General features: G+C 40.2%; 1 protein-coding gene across 1 annotated transcript in view; it reads right to left on the bottom strand.

The window, feature by feature from the left end:
- BAZ1B (bromodomain adjacent to zinc finger domain 1B) overlaps nt 1-15,348 on the bottom strand; it is a 68,490-nt gene that overhangs the window by 8,893 nt on the left and 44,249 nt on the right. Inside the window, exons 11-14 of the mRNA XM_025425828.3 lie at nt 14,636-14,734; nt 12,458-12,635; nt 9,367-9,549; nt 800-947 (exon numbers count right to left, since the gene is read on the bottom strand). Of these exons, the coding sequence (XP_025281613.3) occupies nt 800-947; nt 9,367-9,549; nt 12,458-12,635; nt 14,636-14,734 (608 nt within the window). The remainder of the gene's footprint in view (nt 1-799; nt 948-9,366; nt 9,550-12,457; nt 12,636-14,635; nt 14,735-15,348) is intronic.

The following is a 15,348-nucleotide window of genomic DNA, read 5'->3' as shown; positions in this document are numbered from 1 at the left end:
CACTATTCCTCTCCCACTAAAAAACGAATCCCCCATGAAGTATTACATTTCCTGCCCATCCTTTTCCTCAATCCCCAATGCTTCCCAATTCATAGCTGATATAGTTCTCTTAAGCGATTTGGTATCAAAAATGTACCGAACTGACCCGACATGGTCACTTCCCTCTCCAACCTTCATTCTGAAACAGTGTTTAGAGCAACTGATAGATTTTTCATAGGTCTTTCCATCCTTGGGGATTAAATCCTAACCTACTTCACAAAATCACTTAAGCCAATGAGAAGTCAATCGCTTGAGTGCCATTAGTCATGATGTTCCTTTTACACAGCCTCTGAAAGCTGTGACCATTAAAGATTCTCAAATGCCTTGCTCTGTAGGACTCAGCGGCAGTGGGCACAAACTGGAGTATTCTTCCCAGTGTTAATACTGCCCTCTGCTGGTAGACCTCTTACTTCACCGATGACTTAAAAACTCCAGCGATTAAAAAAAAACAAAAAACAAAAAACAGAACTCCAACGATGATAAAAACAGATGTAAAATTTTAGGTTAATTTTGTTCCCTGTAGAAAATTTAAACATTGGAGAGATAAACTGCTCTTATACTCAAACATGAAGAACAAAGGGCTTACTTTGACTTACTGTCATGTTATTTCAAAGAGTAGCATTTTACAGACTTCCAGAAGAAGGTAGCCCCACTACACTTCAAAGTTGTGTGCACAGACTTCTTCAGGGGAGAAAATATCTTTGGAATGGAAGTCCTAGTCCCTATTACACTCAGATAAGCAACACTGATCTATATATACCTTTCTTTCGACAGACTTTGCATCGAGCATTTTCTGCTGACATATCCCACTTGATACAGGCATCAAGCATCCCAAGTAGAACATGCATTCTGGAAAAAGTCTGAGCTTCACGGATTGCTGTCTTCCATTTTTCCAGAGCAGATGCAACCTAAACAGAGACAAAACCAGGTCAGCATTACTACAATGACCTCAACCATATGAGGTCATTCATATGAGGTATGAAAAATGTAGATTTTTCACACAACACTGACAGAGTATGCACTTAGAGCACCAGAAACAGGGGAAGAGGTGAGAGGATTCTGAGTATATTTACATCCTAGAGCTTCTCCAGCCTCCTAGAGCTTCTTACCCATTTATTTTACAGAAGAAATCAAGGCTCTAAAGAGTGAAAAACCTTGCCAAACACTACACAAAGAATTAAGTCAGGGGTGGTGGGTGATCAGAGACCCATCTCTTCTAGTAAAATCCACTTAAAGAGTCAATATCATTTAAAAGCAGAAACACTTGTGTAAATGCTAGTGTGCAACCATGTCCTCAGCTAACACAACTTTGGTTAACAAGATGTTCAGTTTCTGCATTATGTGCCATAATCCCAGATTACAGGGCCTGGAAATTACAGTAAATACTATCTATAAAGCGTTCTACAACACTTAAAAATATTAAATACTGATATGAAGCATTTCTCTTGACTTTATCACCAACTTCTAACTAAGTGAAAATCTCAGAGCCCAGGGCTTAGGCTGACTTTCTGGGCAGTTACTTTCAGCATAATAGGCAGTGTCTCCTCCCATCATCAGAAAATACAAATCAATTCAGAATTACCCAGGGAAAACACAGGATTGGGGGAAAAATATAATCAGGAATTTCAATAATAAACACAACTAAGGAAAAATAGAAATGGCATTTTAGGATAATTAGTTTATCTGTATTACTGTTTCATTAGTCAAAAGGTGATTTTTTAGGTCTTTAAAGCATTTCTTGCCTAAATGATTAGGTAAGCATCCATAATAAACAAATGCCTCTATAGGGGTTTATTCATTCTCAGATAGTCAAAAACGCAACAGAGATAGACAAGGTAAAGCTTAGGCCCTCCCTACGGCAGAAGCTGAGAGATGAGGTCATCCCGTCATCATCTATCTTATAAGGATCAAATGGCTTAACCCAGTCTTACCTGAATTATAGTTCAGGTAGCAGCTCTTACAACTTGGCCTGCTCAAGCTAGCAGACAGTACCACTGATGCACTTCACTGCCCTGCCCCAGGCAATGAGGTCTATTTAAAGTGATATAGTCGTCCTCCTATAGGAAGGCGTAGTTATGCTGGAAGGCCACAGGCTTTATTTAAAATAGAGCTGTCAAGGGACAGAGTTGAGCTACTTCTGAAGCTATGGTGTGAGGGTTGAGAGAGAACAAAAGCTGCCCTTTCTCTTTCTTATGGAAACAGAGAGACATAAAAAGTCCTGTGTGTGTAAATTCATAAATAACAAGAACACATAATACAGACACAACAAAATTCTATTTAAGAGGCTGCTAAAACCCTAGTGGAATCTGGCTCTTTCCTGACTCCACAACCTCCACTGCAGATATTTCAGTATCTGCCCTCAAAATACAGCATGATTTCTTTTCCTCCCCACTCAGAGCTCCTCAGTACACTATGAGGGTCCACAACCACAACTCATCTCACTGGCTTTCTCTCTCAGAGCAGTGGAGAGTTGACATGATGATAGGTCCTTTTACTGCACTAACAACCCACATTCCTTCAATGGAATATAAATTTTAAGATTTTAATTTCAGTCCCTAAAAAGAGTGCCTACTGGCAACAGGCAGAAAATGGCTAACATGAGCTTTACTGTCCTCTAGTGGACACTCAGATGCACACAAGTAGTCAGGAAAAAGTCCTATCAGCCAAGTACTGCTTTTTACACATTTCCTATAAACAACTGAACCAAACTACCCTAACAGTCATATGACCAGGACTATATATTACGGCCATGCTCAGAAATCTGTGGTTCAAGGTCTGAGCACTCAATAGGGCATCCAGCCTCATTAAAAAACAAAACAGAGCAGCCCTGGTAGCGCAGCAGTTTAGCACCGCCCGCAGCCCAGGGTGTGATCCTGGAGACCTGGGATTGAGCCTCACGTCAGGCTCCCTGCAAGGAGCCTGCTTCTCCCTCTGCCTGTGTCTCTGCCTCTCTTTGTGTCTCTCATGAATAAATAAAAACAAAACAAAACAAAAACTGGTGGCTCAATGGCTTAAGCATCTGACTCTTGGTTTCAGCTCAGGTCACAATCTCAGGGTTATGAGATAGAGCCCATGTCAAGCTCTATGCTAAGCACAGAGTCTGCTTGAGATTCTCCTTCTGCCCCTCCCTCTCTCCCCTCTCTCTGTCTCTCTCAAATAAATAAATCTTAAAAAAGAAACCTGAGAGATCTTGGAAATAAGCTTATTTAACCTCATTTTAATACAGATTTATTGAGATATAATTCATACGGTAACAAGTTCACGTAGTAAAGAAAACAATGCGTTCTCAAATATTTGCAGAGCTGTGCAACTATCAATGTAATCTTACAGAACATTTTCATCACGCCAGAAATAAACCTTGTACCCTCTAGTAGTCATTCCCCATTCCCCACCCTAAACCATCACTTCCCCAGCCCTAGACAACCACTACTCTACTTCTGGTCTAGAGATTTTCTTCTTCTGGACATTTCACATAAATGTGTGGCTTTTTGGATTGCCTTCTTTGACTAAGCATAATTTTTCTAGGTTCATACACATTGTAACTAGTAATAGTACTTTATTCCATTTTAATTGCTGAAAGTTTTTCCATCGTATGGATAAATCACATTTTATCAATCCACTATCAGTAGATGGACATCTGGGTTGTTTCTATTTTTTTGGCTATTATAAATAATACTGCTATGAACATTTGGGCATATTTGTATAACCTTCATTTATTATTTTGCCCAAGGTCTCATAGCAATTTGGTGCCAGGTCTCCTTCACATCTCTAGATCCCCAATACTAATGCTTTTGATATCATAGGTACTAGTATCCTGTTAAACCCACTGAGCTATCCACCTAGACCAGCCTAGATTCCAACCAACCTCTAATTAATTAATTAATTAATTAATTATGATAGTCACACACAGAGAGAGAGAGGCAGAGACATAGGCAGAGGGAGAAGTAGGCTCCATGCACCGGGACCCCGATGTGGGATTCGATCCAGGGTCTCCAGGATCGCGCTAAACCGCTGCGCCACCCAGGGATCCCCCAACCTCTAATTTTGAGGGCAAAACATAAAGCATTCAAGATTTGAAAGACCATCCTAGTTTCCTACCATTGGAAAAAAATTCCAAACAGTCCAGTACATTAAAACAAAAACCCCACACTATATTCAAAGACACTGGGTTTTTTGTTTTTTAAAGACATTGTTTTTAAAAACAGATGAACAGTGGCAACTAAGTTTTGACATTCAACACTGGTGATATCTGGTAAATCCTGACTGTCTTACAACACTGGTAGGAGGCTAAACACATTATTCTGATGAAAAACTCAAAATCTCTAGCATGTTCTGGGACGCTTGGGTGGCCCAATGGCTGAGCCTCTGCCTTCAGCTCGGGGTGTGATCCCAGTCCTGGGATCGAGTCCCACATCGGGCTCCTTATGTGGAGCCTGTTTCTCCCTCTGCCTATGTCTCTGCCTCTCCCTCTCTGTCTCTCATGAACAAATAAATAAAATCTCAAAAAAAAAAAAAAATCTCTAGCATGTTTAAATAAAGATGGTCCCTATGGAGAAGTGGGTGTAACAGAATCAAAGAGAAGCCAGCTGATATGCAAAGTCACCGTTAATCCCTTTACTAACAGTAAAAAGGCAACATCCTATCTTAGCAAGGATAGGACAAGGCTTCTGACCATATTCTTCCACAAGAGAACATTTAAAATGGAAAAACAGATAATCAGCTTGTCAGGACAAACGCATACAAAGTAAACAGAGAGCCTAACAGAACCCAGGATTTTGCCAAATTATACAAGGTCTTTCCCACTTGATGAAAAAAACAAAAACAAAAACAAACAACAACAACAATGGAATAAACCTTAAGTTCGAGAAACAATCTACTTTTGTAAGTTAGGAAACCGAAGCCCAAACTAAAGACTGATATTAACTCACGTAACCACCTAGTGCCAGCTGAAAATGCTGGCCTATGTTAAGTGGAAACCTTCAAAGCAAAGGACAGTGGAAAATTTCAGAACTGTGGCAGAGTTGACCTTTGGTCGGGAAATGCAGGCAGGGCATAATGCCATTTTAATGGAGAACATCGCTGAACTACTTAGTAGGCAACCTAATTGATTTTCCAAGAAACTCTTCCATGCTTTCCATTTGTGTACTATGTGTCTGGGCCCCAAGGTTAAACCTGCAAAGTGCTCAGATTTTCCTCCCCAATCAAACTAAGAATGAAGTCTCGTATGACAAGCTAAAAAGAGGTTATTTTGCTATGGGGAGGAGTACTAAAAAAGAACTTAAGGAGAATTCTACAGCCACTACTTCCCAATGAGAAGAAAATGTTACTGGTCAAGAAATGTCAAGGAAAAGAGCACATCAAGAAAAGAGACTCTTCTGGACAAAGTTAAAAACAAAACCTATGCAGTGCTTGGCAAGGCTAAAAATGATGCCTAATGAAGAGACTTGGCAGAAGAGACTATAAACTAATGTTAGACTTTATCTGGAAGGTGACCTGCATGCCATGTAGCCATTAAAAGGCAAACGAAGGAAGGGAGAACCCAATTCCAGGATGATACTGACATGTGTCCAGCCTCTGGATCTACGGTATGAACTGAGAGACTCTGACCTAACTGAATCTTAGTTCTCTGCTCTGCTTACCTCCCACCCAGAAGGACTCTCATTTCATCATGCATCACCTTGGCCATGGGAAGAAACAGGGAACATGACAACAGTGTACAAACACTTGAGGAGCTTTAGACAATAAAATCACTCTGAGTAAACTCAGAGGGCAAAATAAGAAGCAGCTGTCAATGACAGAAAGTCAATCTCTGCTCAGTCTAACGAAGCCTATGCCCCCTTCCATGATCAGATTAACTCCTACTATCCTTCAAAACCGGCAGACACATCTGTTCCTTGGGAGTTTTCCCTACTTGCCCAGGTGTACCTGACAGGTAGACTGAGTCCTGCCCTCTCTCATCAGGACCTGTCAGTCCACCAAAACTATCCGTCCTAACTCCAACAGGACTCCTGGAGGGCAAGGACATCCGAACTCCACTCATCACTACAACTGCCAGACTCACCATAGGACTGCCCAAGACAAGTCTTTACCAGCTGGTTGTGAAAAGAAGGAAGTAAGAGAGGGGAAGAGAGAAATCAAACACAGGGGAAAGTATTCTAATGGGATAATGCCTGGGACCCCTCCTTAATGTAGTGGTTTCAAATTCTTTTCTTCGTAAACTTTTTTTTAAAAAGATTTTATTTATTTATTCATGAGAGACACAGAGATAGAGAGAGAGAAAGAGAGGCAGAGACACGGGCCAAGGGAGAAGCAGGCTCCATGCAGGGAGCACGACGTGGGACTCGATCCTGGGTCTCCGGGCTGAAGGCAGAGCTAAACCGCTGAGCCACCCGGACTGCCCTTTTCTTTGTAATCTTAGCAGAAATCTAATAGACAAAACAGAAAAACTGAAGCCGCTAATTATTCTACTAAAGACAAACCAGAGACAACATAACATTCATCAGCAAGGAATCAAGGCACTAAGAAAACATACTATCACATAGATCTATATGGACTGAAAGGGGGGAGACAGACTGTATGACACAGACCATTCCATTCTGTAAAATTCCAATAAAACCATCTTCATATGCATACAGAAAATACACCAAACTACCGAAGAGTGACTTTGCTGGGGAGGAAAACTAGAATGGGAGTTCTTTTCTACTTTACTTACCTCTCCCACTGGGTTTACTTACAAGGAGCATGTTATTTTTAAAACTTAAAAACCAGAAAACTGGATAGCCACATGCAAAAAACTGAACTTAGACCCTTAGTTTACAAATATTAACTCAAAATGGATCAAAGGTTTAAATGTAAAAGCTAAAATTCTTAAAAAAAAAAAAAAAAAAAAAAAACCATAGAAGAAAACAGAGGGATAGGACATGGATTTGTGACGCTGAATTTGGCAATGACCTGGTTGTGACACCAAAAGCAGAACCAACCAAAGAAAAAAAAACAGGTAGGGTGAACTTCATCAAACTTGAAAAATTGTCTATCAAAGGATGTCATCGACAGAATGAAAAGGCAGCTCACAGGATGAGAGAATATATCTGCAAATCATACATCTAACACAGGATTAATACCCAGAACATATAAAGAAACTACATATATAACTCAATGACAAAAAACCACAAAATCCAATTAAAAAACAGCTAAATAACTCAGAGACATTTCCCCAAAGACAGACAGACATATGGCCAACAGTCCCATTCTTCAACATCACTATCGTTAGGGAAAGGCAAACCAAAAGCATGAGCTATCACTTCATTCCCATGAGGATGACTGCAATCACAGAAATAGAACATAACAGGCACTGGCAAGGGTGTAGAAAAATTAGAACCCTGTGCACTGCTGGTGGGCATGTAAAATGGTGCAGCTGCTCTAGAAGACATGGCAGTTCTGAAAAAGTGCAACAGAATTACCATATGATGCAGCAATTCTATTTCTAGGTATATAGACAAAAGAACTGAGTAAGAGGGCATCTGGGTGGCTCAGTTGGTTAAGCATCTGCCTTCAGCTCAGGTCATGATCTCAAGGTCCTGGGATAGAGCCCTGTATTGGGCTCCCTGCTCAGTGGGGAACCTGCTTCTCCCTCTACTTCCTCTGCATCCCACCCCCCAATCCTGTTATCTCTCTCTCTCAAATAAATTAATAAATTCTTTTTAAAAACCGAAAAACATTGGGATCCCTGGGTGGCGCAGCGGTTTGGCGCCTGCCTTTGGCTCAGGGCGTGATCCTGGAGACCCGGGATCGAATCCCACATCGGGCTCCTGGTGCATGGAGCCTGCTTCTCCCTCTGCCTGTGTCTCTGCCTCTCTTTCTCTCTCTGTGACTATCATAAATAAATAAAAATTTAAAAAAAAAAAAAAAAAAAAACCCGAAAAACAAAAAAACTGAAAGTAAGGACTAGAATAGAGTTGTACGCCTGCGTTCTCAGCAGACTGGATGTGAGGGCCATGTGGCTGTGATACCTGTCACCCAAGTGTTTTTTCTCCAGGATGGCTCTGGCTGTTGTGGCTGACTAGATGGGTGTCTCCCCCCCCCTCACTGTGCAGCCCACCGGAAGCTGTGTACTTGGCCACAAAGAACAACCTTCTCGGGGCGCCTGAGTGGCTCAGTGGTTGAGCGTCTGCCTTCAGTTCAGAGCGTGATCCCGGAGTCCTGGGATCAAGTCCCACGTCAGGCTCCACACTGGGAGCCTGCTTCTCCCTCTGCCCGTGTCTCTGCCTCTTTCTCTGTCTCTTGAATAAATAAATAAAATTAAAAAAAAAAAAAAAAAAAAGAACAATCTTCTCCATCAGAGTAGGATTGTTTCTTGGTCAAGGGTATACAGAGGCACTCACTGCTAAAGGCTCCATACAGTCCATAGCAGCATTATCCCCGACAACCAAAAGATGGAAGTGATCCAAGTGTTCATTGATGGATGAACAGAGAATGTGGTATATACACAGAATGGGTATTACTCAGTCTTAAAGGGAAATCCTGGCACATAACACAACATAGATGAGCTTAGAAGACATTATACTAAGTTAAATAAAGCAGTCACAAAAGAACAAATATTTTGATTCCACTTCTATGTAATAGTACTCAGAGTAGTTGTTGAATCCATAGACACAGGAAGAAAATGGGGGTTGCCAGAGGTTGAGGGGACAGTGAATCAGGTAGTGTAATCTTTAGTGGGCACAATTTCAGTCTGGGAAGAGAAGGTTCTGGAGATGGATGGTAGTGACAGTTGCATAACGCTGTGAATGTACTTAACAACACAGAACATAAAAATGGTTAAGATACTACATTGTTCCTTATGTGTATTTTGCCACCATTTTTAACAATTTGAAAACCACTACCCCCCCCTTTTAAAAAGCAATCATGGCTCTGGTAAAAGGAGATGGGGGCACTCTGAGCCAATATCCAGCTGAGCTCCATAAACCAGTGTGAAAACCACAACATTTAGTGGAAATGATAAAAATAGAATACTGGCTCAAGGAACCATGCTTTCAAGGAGGTGAAGCACAGGGTTAGACAATTTTAAAACCAGGGATCCCTAGGTGGCGCAGCGGTTTGGCGCCTGCCTTCGGCCTAGGGCGCGATCCTGGAGACCCGGGATCGAATCCCACATCGGGCTCCCGGTGCATGGAGCCTGCTTCTCCCTCTGCCTGTGTCTCTGCCTCTCTCTCTCTCTGTGACTATCATAAATAAATAAAAATTAAAAAAAAAAAATAAATAAAAAAAAAAATAAAACCAGATCCACTCTCCTACAGTCATAAAACCACATCTTCATGAACAAAATACCTTTGCTTCCTCTGCCAGTTTCTTCTCTTCATCCACCTCTTCCGTCTTTGCTGAATCTTCACTTTGGAGTTTTCTTCTCTTTTGCTTGGGAGCCATGAAGCCTTGGAGAAATTTCTTTATGACACTTGCTTGTAGGGCAATCACACACTCACCAAAATCCTTCAGTTTCTCTAATGAGATCACCTATAGCAAACGAAGGAAACACCACCATGAATGAAAGGCCCAGATGACAGGATACTATCCTCCCCTCTCCACACCCAACTCTGGTCATCTCTGTGCACTACTCTTATTTGCTAATAAGGGTTGTGGCGGGAAGGAGAAAGCAGCTAATTTTAAGCATGTTCAGTGGCAGTTACAGTTTCAGTGTCACTGTGAAAGTTTATTCAAAAGTAACCTCAGTTTTTCCAGGCCTTTCACTGAAGCTAACTCTTCCCCATATGTGATAATAAAATTATTTACTCAATAATGCATGTTGTCTGCTCAAAAAAGAAAAGAGAGAAGAGAGAAGACTATCTCCAACTAAATTCAAATCAACCTAAGTCACACAACATCAGTTTCCCTTGGTCCTCAGTTCAGTGGATGGTTTACAATTTAAAAGCAGGGATCCCTGGGATCCCTGGGTGGCGCAGCGGTTTGGCGCCTGCCTTTGGCCCAGGGCGCGATCCTGGAGACCCGGGATCGAATCCCACATCGGGCTCCCGGTGCATGGAGCCTGCTTCTCCCTCTGCCTGTGTCTCTGCCTCTCTCTCTCTCTCTGTGACTATCATGAATAAATAAATAAAATCTTTAAAAAAAAAAAAAAAAAAAAAGGCAGGGATCCCTGGGTGGCGCAGCGGTTTGGCGCCTGCCTTTGGCCCGGGGCACGATCCTGGAGACCCGGGATCGAATCCCACGTCGGGCTCCCGGTGCATGGAGCCTGCTTCTCCCTCTGCCTGTGTCTCTGCCTCTCTCTCTCTCTCTCTGTGACTATCATAAATAAATAAAAATTAAAAAAAAAATGTAAAAGCAGCTGACTACACCTCCATTTCCCCAGCAATGTGGCCCATGAAATACTGAACCTTGTTCTACTTAAAGAAGTTAGGGAGTTCATTCACTAATTCAGCAATTGAGTGCCTACTATATGCAAACTAGTTTCAAGGCAAAGAAAAACTGAGAAAAAAGTAAACATTTACTGACCTACTAGCTTATAAACTATAGGTCAGGTAATACTTTCCATACTTGGTCTCATTTAAGCCTCACATTTATTTTATAGATAAGGACAGAAGCTAAATCACTTTGATCCAAAGCATGGTCTTGAGTGAACGCTATCTTCTCAGTCACACAAAACACACGTCAATTAAAAAGATAACATTTTATAACTATGAAGAGAAACAAAGAATGATGATAACCCAGTGTTAGCAAGGTATTGAGCATGGATTTGGCACAAAGTAGGCAATTGATAAATATCTGCCAAATAAACAAAAAAGTACATATTGTATTTGAAACTGCAGAATACATAGTGTTGAATAATTCCTTAAAAGATCATGAAGAACAATAAAGATGTTTAAATCCTTTTTCCCAGGTAATGTACCACAAATTCATAACCACTACCCCCTTTTAAAAAGTAACCATGGCTCTGGTAAAAGGAGATGGGGGCGCTCTGAGCCATTATCCAGCTGAGCTCCATAAACCAGTGTGAAAACCACAACATTTAGTGGAAATGATAAAACAGAATACTGGCTCAAGGAACCGTGCGGATTTTAAAAGGCTGAGGTGCCTGACTGCTCAGTTGTTAAGATCATGCGACTCTGGATCTCAGGATTGGGAGTTTGAGCCCCATACTGAGATTGCTTTAAAAAAAATAAAAATAAAAAAAGAGAAAAAGAAAGCTTATGTATGTATGTAAGATGCATGTAAAATATGATTATAATAGCAAAGAAATATAAATACATAAATCTGACAGTAAATGATTTATCAACTCCATGGGTTATTTTATGTACCTCAAAGTGATATAAAAACTGAAAAAATGGAATGTATTTATAAATTAGGAAAAATGGGAAAAAAAAGATGCAATTGCCCAAAAACCACACAACTAACATACATGCTGTAATGCATATGAATAATTTGAAAAGACCCACGAGTATTAGTATCTTTGGAGTTATATGGACTTCTATTTTTTAAAACCAGTGAAAAGCATTTTAGTATTTCCTGACAGACAGTATTTTCCAATCTTCTCTCCAGCTGGGATATCTAAATCTATCTCATGTAGAACATGGCATCTCCTGAATTGGTTCATCTATATCATGTGAGAGTCCTTCTGAACAGTAGGTGACAGGACTCTAAATGGATCTTGAAATGTACTCATTTACTAGCATGAGTGCTACCCAACATTAAGCATAACCCTACTTAGCTGATCAGTATAAAGGATGGATAAAACCAGAATACACAAACCCATTTCAGACCTTAAAGCACAAGCATCAAGCACACAGGAATGTTAAATAACAGATGTTAAATCATGATTCAGGATTGTGACTCCAGGACTAGTTTTCATTCAACTTAATAGAAAAGTGCTTTCTGGGGCACCTGGCTGGCTCAGTCAGTGAAGCAACTCTTGATCACAGGGTTGTAGAGTTCAAGCCCCATAATGGATGCAGAGATTACTTAAAAATAAAATCTTAGGGGCACCTAAGTGGCTCAAGTAGATTAAGTGTTTGACTTCGGCTCAGATCATGATCTCAGGATCCTAGGATCAGGCTCAGCATTGGGCTCCCCACTCAACAGAGTGTCTAGTCTGCTTCTCCCTCTCCCTCTGCCCCACACCCCCTGGCCATGCTCTCCCCCTCTCTCAAATAAAATGTTTAAAAAAATAAAATCTTTAAAAAAAAGGCACTTTTTGAACAAAGAATCTAAGCCAATGATTAGATTTTTCTGGATATCAAAGGAAAAGTATCACATGTACATGGAGAAACTTTAGCTCCACAAGTCTTTCAAAACAAACCTATACATGATTTCCAGGGTCATCTAGGGAAGTCAAGAACATTATCAGGGAATAATTTCAAATTGAGTTTCCACGAGTAACAGATCTCATAATGGTGTTTGCTTATGTTCTTACCCGAGCTTCAAATTCTGATGTTTCTTCTACATAACCAAGTCCCCCCTTTTGTAACCTTGTTGCAACTTCAATGAGATCACTACGAAGGAAGTTCAAAAGCTCCTGGTTGCCATCACAAGATTTTAGACCCAAATTTGGCTTCCGGGCCAGATGAATAGAATGGATGATGTCCTGGTACCTAGAAGAGTTGGGGGCCGAGGGGATGGGAAATAAAGAAACTCTGAATGACAGGTCTCATTTCTAGAAGACTTACTCAGATCTCCTTCATCTCTCCTTGGTGATTTCTTTAGTTTCAGGTTTCTTGTACTAATTTTCAAATGTTTTTTATTTTTGATTAATTTGAAAAACACGCTTCTTGTATTTGGTATTTGATAATCTGAAGGGTCCTGCTCTGCATTTTTTTTTTTTTTTTTTGGTACCTTTTTACCATGAGTTTCTTGGGATTTTATCTATGGAAATTCTTTTGAGGCCTAGTCTGAAGTTGGGCTCCTCCAGAGAGAATGTCTACTTGCTCATGTTAGCTACCAGGAAATGTGACCAACCCAAGACAACTTTAAATCACCTGCCTGAAATGCCCCATAACATAGTAAAAATGTGAAACACAGCTGAAAACCTACACAAGGAGATCTTGCTCACACTAAAGATGAGGTCCCAGCAATAGACTCTCTTCTCTGGCTAGACCAGAAGCTTCACTGTTGGCTACTTATAACAAAATGAAAACTAAAGTTCAAGGTCATCTCAGTTGCGGTATACTAAGTTCCCACTTTGTTCTTAATAATAAGCATTTTTAATATTATTTTCCTCTGAATACAACTTCATTGTGTCCCACTGGTTTTCTTACAAAGGATTTCCCTTTCCTTGCTTTCTAGAATTTCCTTTATTTTCTTCTTTGATGTGTTATCTAAGAATATATTTAACTGTCAGTAAAGGTCTTTTTGGAAATCTTTAAGGAATCTGTTTCTAATTTTATTGCAATTTGATCAGAAAATGTATCTTGAAACTCTACTTTTAAAATCTGTTGAGATTGCTTTTGTGGCTAAATACATGATTAACTTTCATAAATGTTCAATGGATAGAACAAAAAACTTTACTTCTGTTTCCAATTGGCCTAGTATCATTTTGTTTTTAAATTCCCTTTATTGAGATGAATGACTGAGTGCACACCCTGTAATTTATATCCTTCTTCCCCTATTGTAAAGAGCATATATATTTGTTTTATAAATGTGAACTTCAAATGGTCTGTAATACATTATCCTATTCCCTTGACTACCCCAAAGGAAACCCAAATAACCATCACTAAGAGAAGAGATAAATAAAGTAGAATCACAAAGATTATACAAACTCCCAGAATAGTATATATAAAGAAAAATGGTTGAGTTCAGTTATAAAAATCATGGATGGAGGTCGCCTGGATGGCTCAGTTGATTGTGCATCTGTCTTTAGCTCAGGTCATGATCTCGGGGTCCTGGATCGAGCTTCATGCGAGCTCCCTGCTCAGCGGGGAGTCTGCTTCTACTACTTCTGTTCCTCCCCTACCTGCTGCCTGCGTGTACATGCACTCTCTCTGCAATTTCTCTCAAATAATTAGAACTAAAAGAAACGTAATCATACAATATGGGCCTTTTGTCTAGCAGCTTTGACTCAGCCTGTTTTTTTAGTTTCAGCTCTGTTTTAGTAAGTACCAGTACTTTGTTCCTTTTTGCGGTTGAATTTATGCATATGCCACATTTTGTTTATCCATCAGCTGATGGACATTTAGGTTTTCTTTTTTTTTTTTTTTTTTTTTTTTTGGCTATTTTGAATACTGACAGAATACTTCTCAATAACAACTGCTGTAGAATTGCCCTTGCAAAAAAAAAAAAAAAAAAAAGAACTGCCCTTGCAAGGCTGCCTAATTACATGAAGATCTTGGTTCATTGCACGACAAACATTAATCAATGAATAATAGCTGCTATACTGCATATATGTGGGGCTTAAAAGCATGCTTCTTCCAAATAAGCATGAGTCAAGAAAACACCAAACAGTAAGAACATAAAAGGGCATAAAAGGGTGATAGACACTTTCTTAAAATTTATTTTTATTGCTTTTATGGATAAACAAATAACCCTTAAGATATTTATAATATCTAATGCTGAAGAGAAGCTATGAAGACCAAGATGAAAAGATGAAAATTCTTACCTTTTCTCAAGCCTCTCTTTAAGTTGACTTTCTCTTATTCCCTGAGGGTGAAGGCAGTTTAGTAACTCATCCAATTCCTTCTGACTATCACATAAAAACCTGCAAGGAGCAACACAGAATCAGTAACTCTGAAAAACAAAAACTAAGAAAGGGATCTGGGATTGTTGGTGGGAGTTGGGAGAACAGAATTCCAAACTTGGCTCACAAACAAAACAAATAATTTACTATTTCCATGAGGCCTAATGTTAACTTTATCCTAGAATAACAGAGCCGATGTTTCCTACTAAAATACAAGACAAATTTTATAAAGTTAATAGACACACTTGTCCATACACCTTAAAAGAGTAAACTTGTATCCAAAAATAAAAAATAGGGGATCCCTGGGTGGCGCAGTGGTTTGGCGCCTGCCTTTGGCCCAGGGCGCGATCCTGGAGACCCGGGATCGAATCCCACATCAGGCTCCCGGTGCATGGAGCCTGCTTCTCCCTCTGCCTGTGTCTCTGCCTCTCTCTCTCTCTCTCTGTGACTATCATAAATAAATAAAAAAAAAAATTAAAAATAAAAAAAATAAAAAATAAAAAATAGGGTAGCCCGGGTGGCTCAGTAGTTTAACACCGCCTTCAGCCCAGGGCCTGATCCCGGAAATCCGGGATCGAGTCCCACATCGGGCTCCCTGCATGGAGCCTGCTTCTCCCTCTGCCTGTGTCTCTGCC

This window comes from Canis lupus, chromosome 6 (genome assembly GCF_003254725.2).
Source record: "Canis lupus dingo isolate Sandy chromosome 6, ASM325472v2, whole genome shotgun sequence".
NCBI classification, from domain to species: Eukaryota; Metazoa; Chordata; class Mammalia; order Carnivora; family Canidae; genus Canis; species Canis lupus.
The sequence above is the reverse complement of the archived record's forward strand: the minus strand, read 5'-3'. Positions and strand labels throughout refer to the sequence as shown.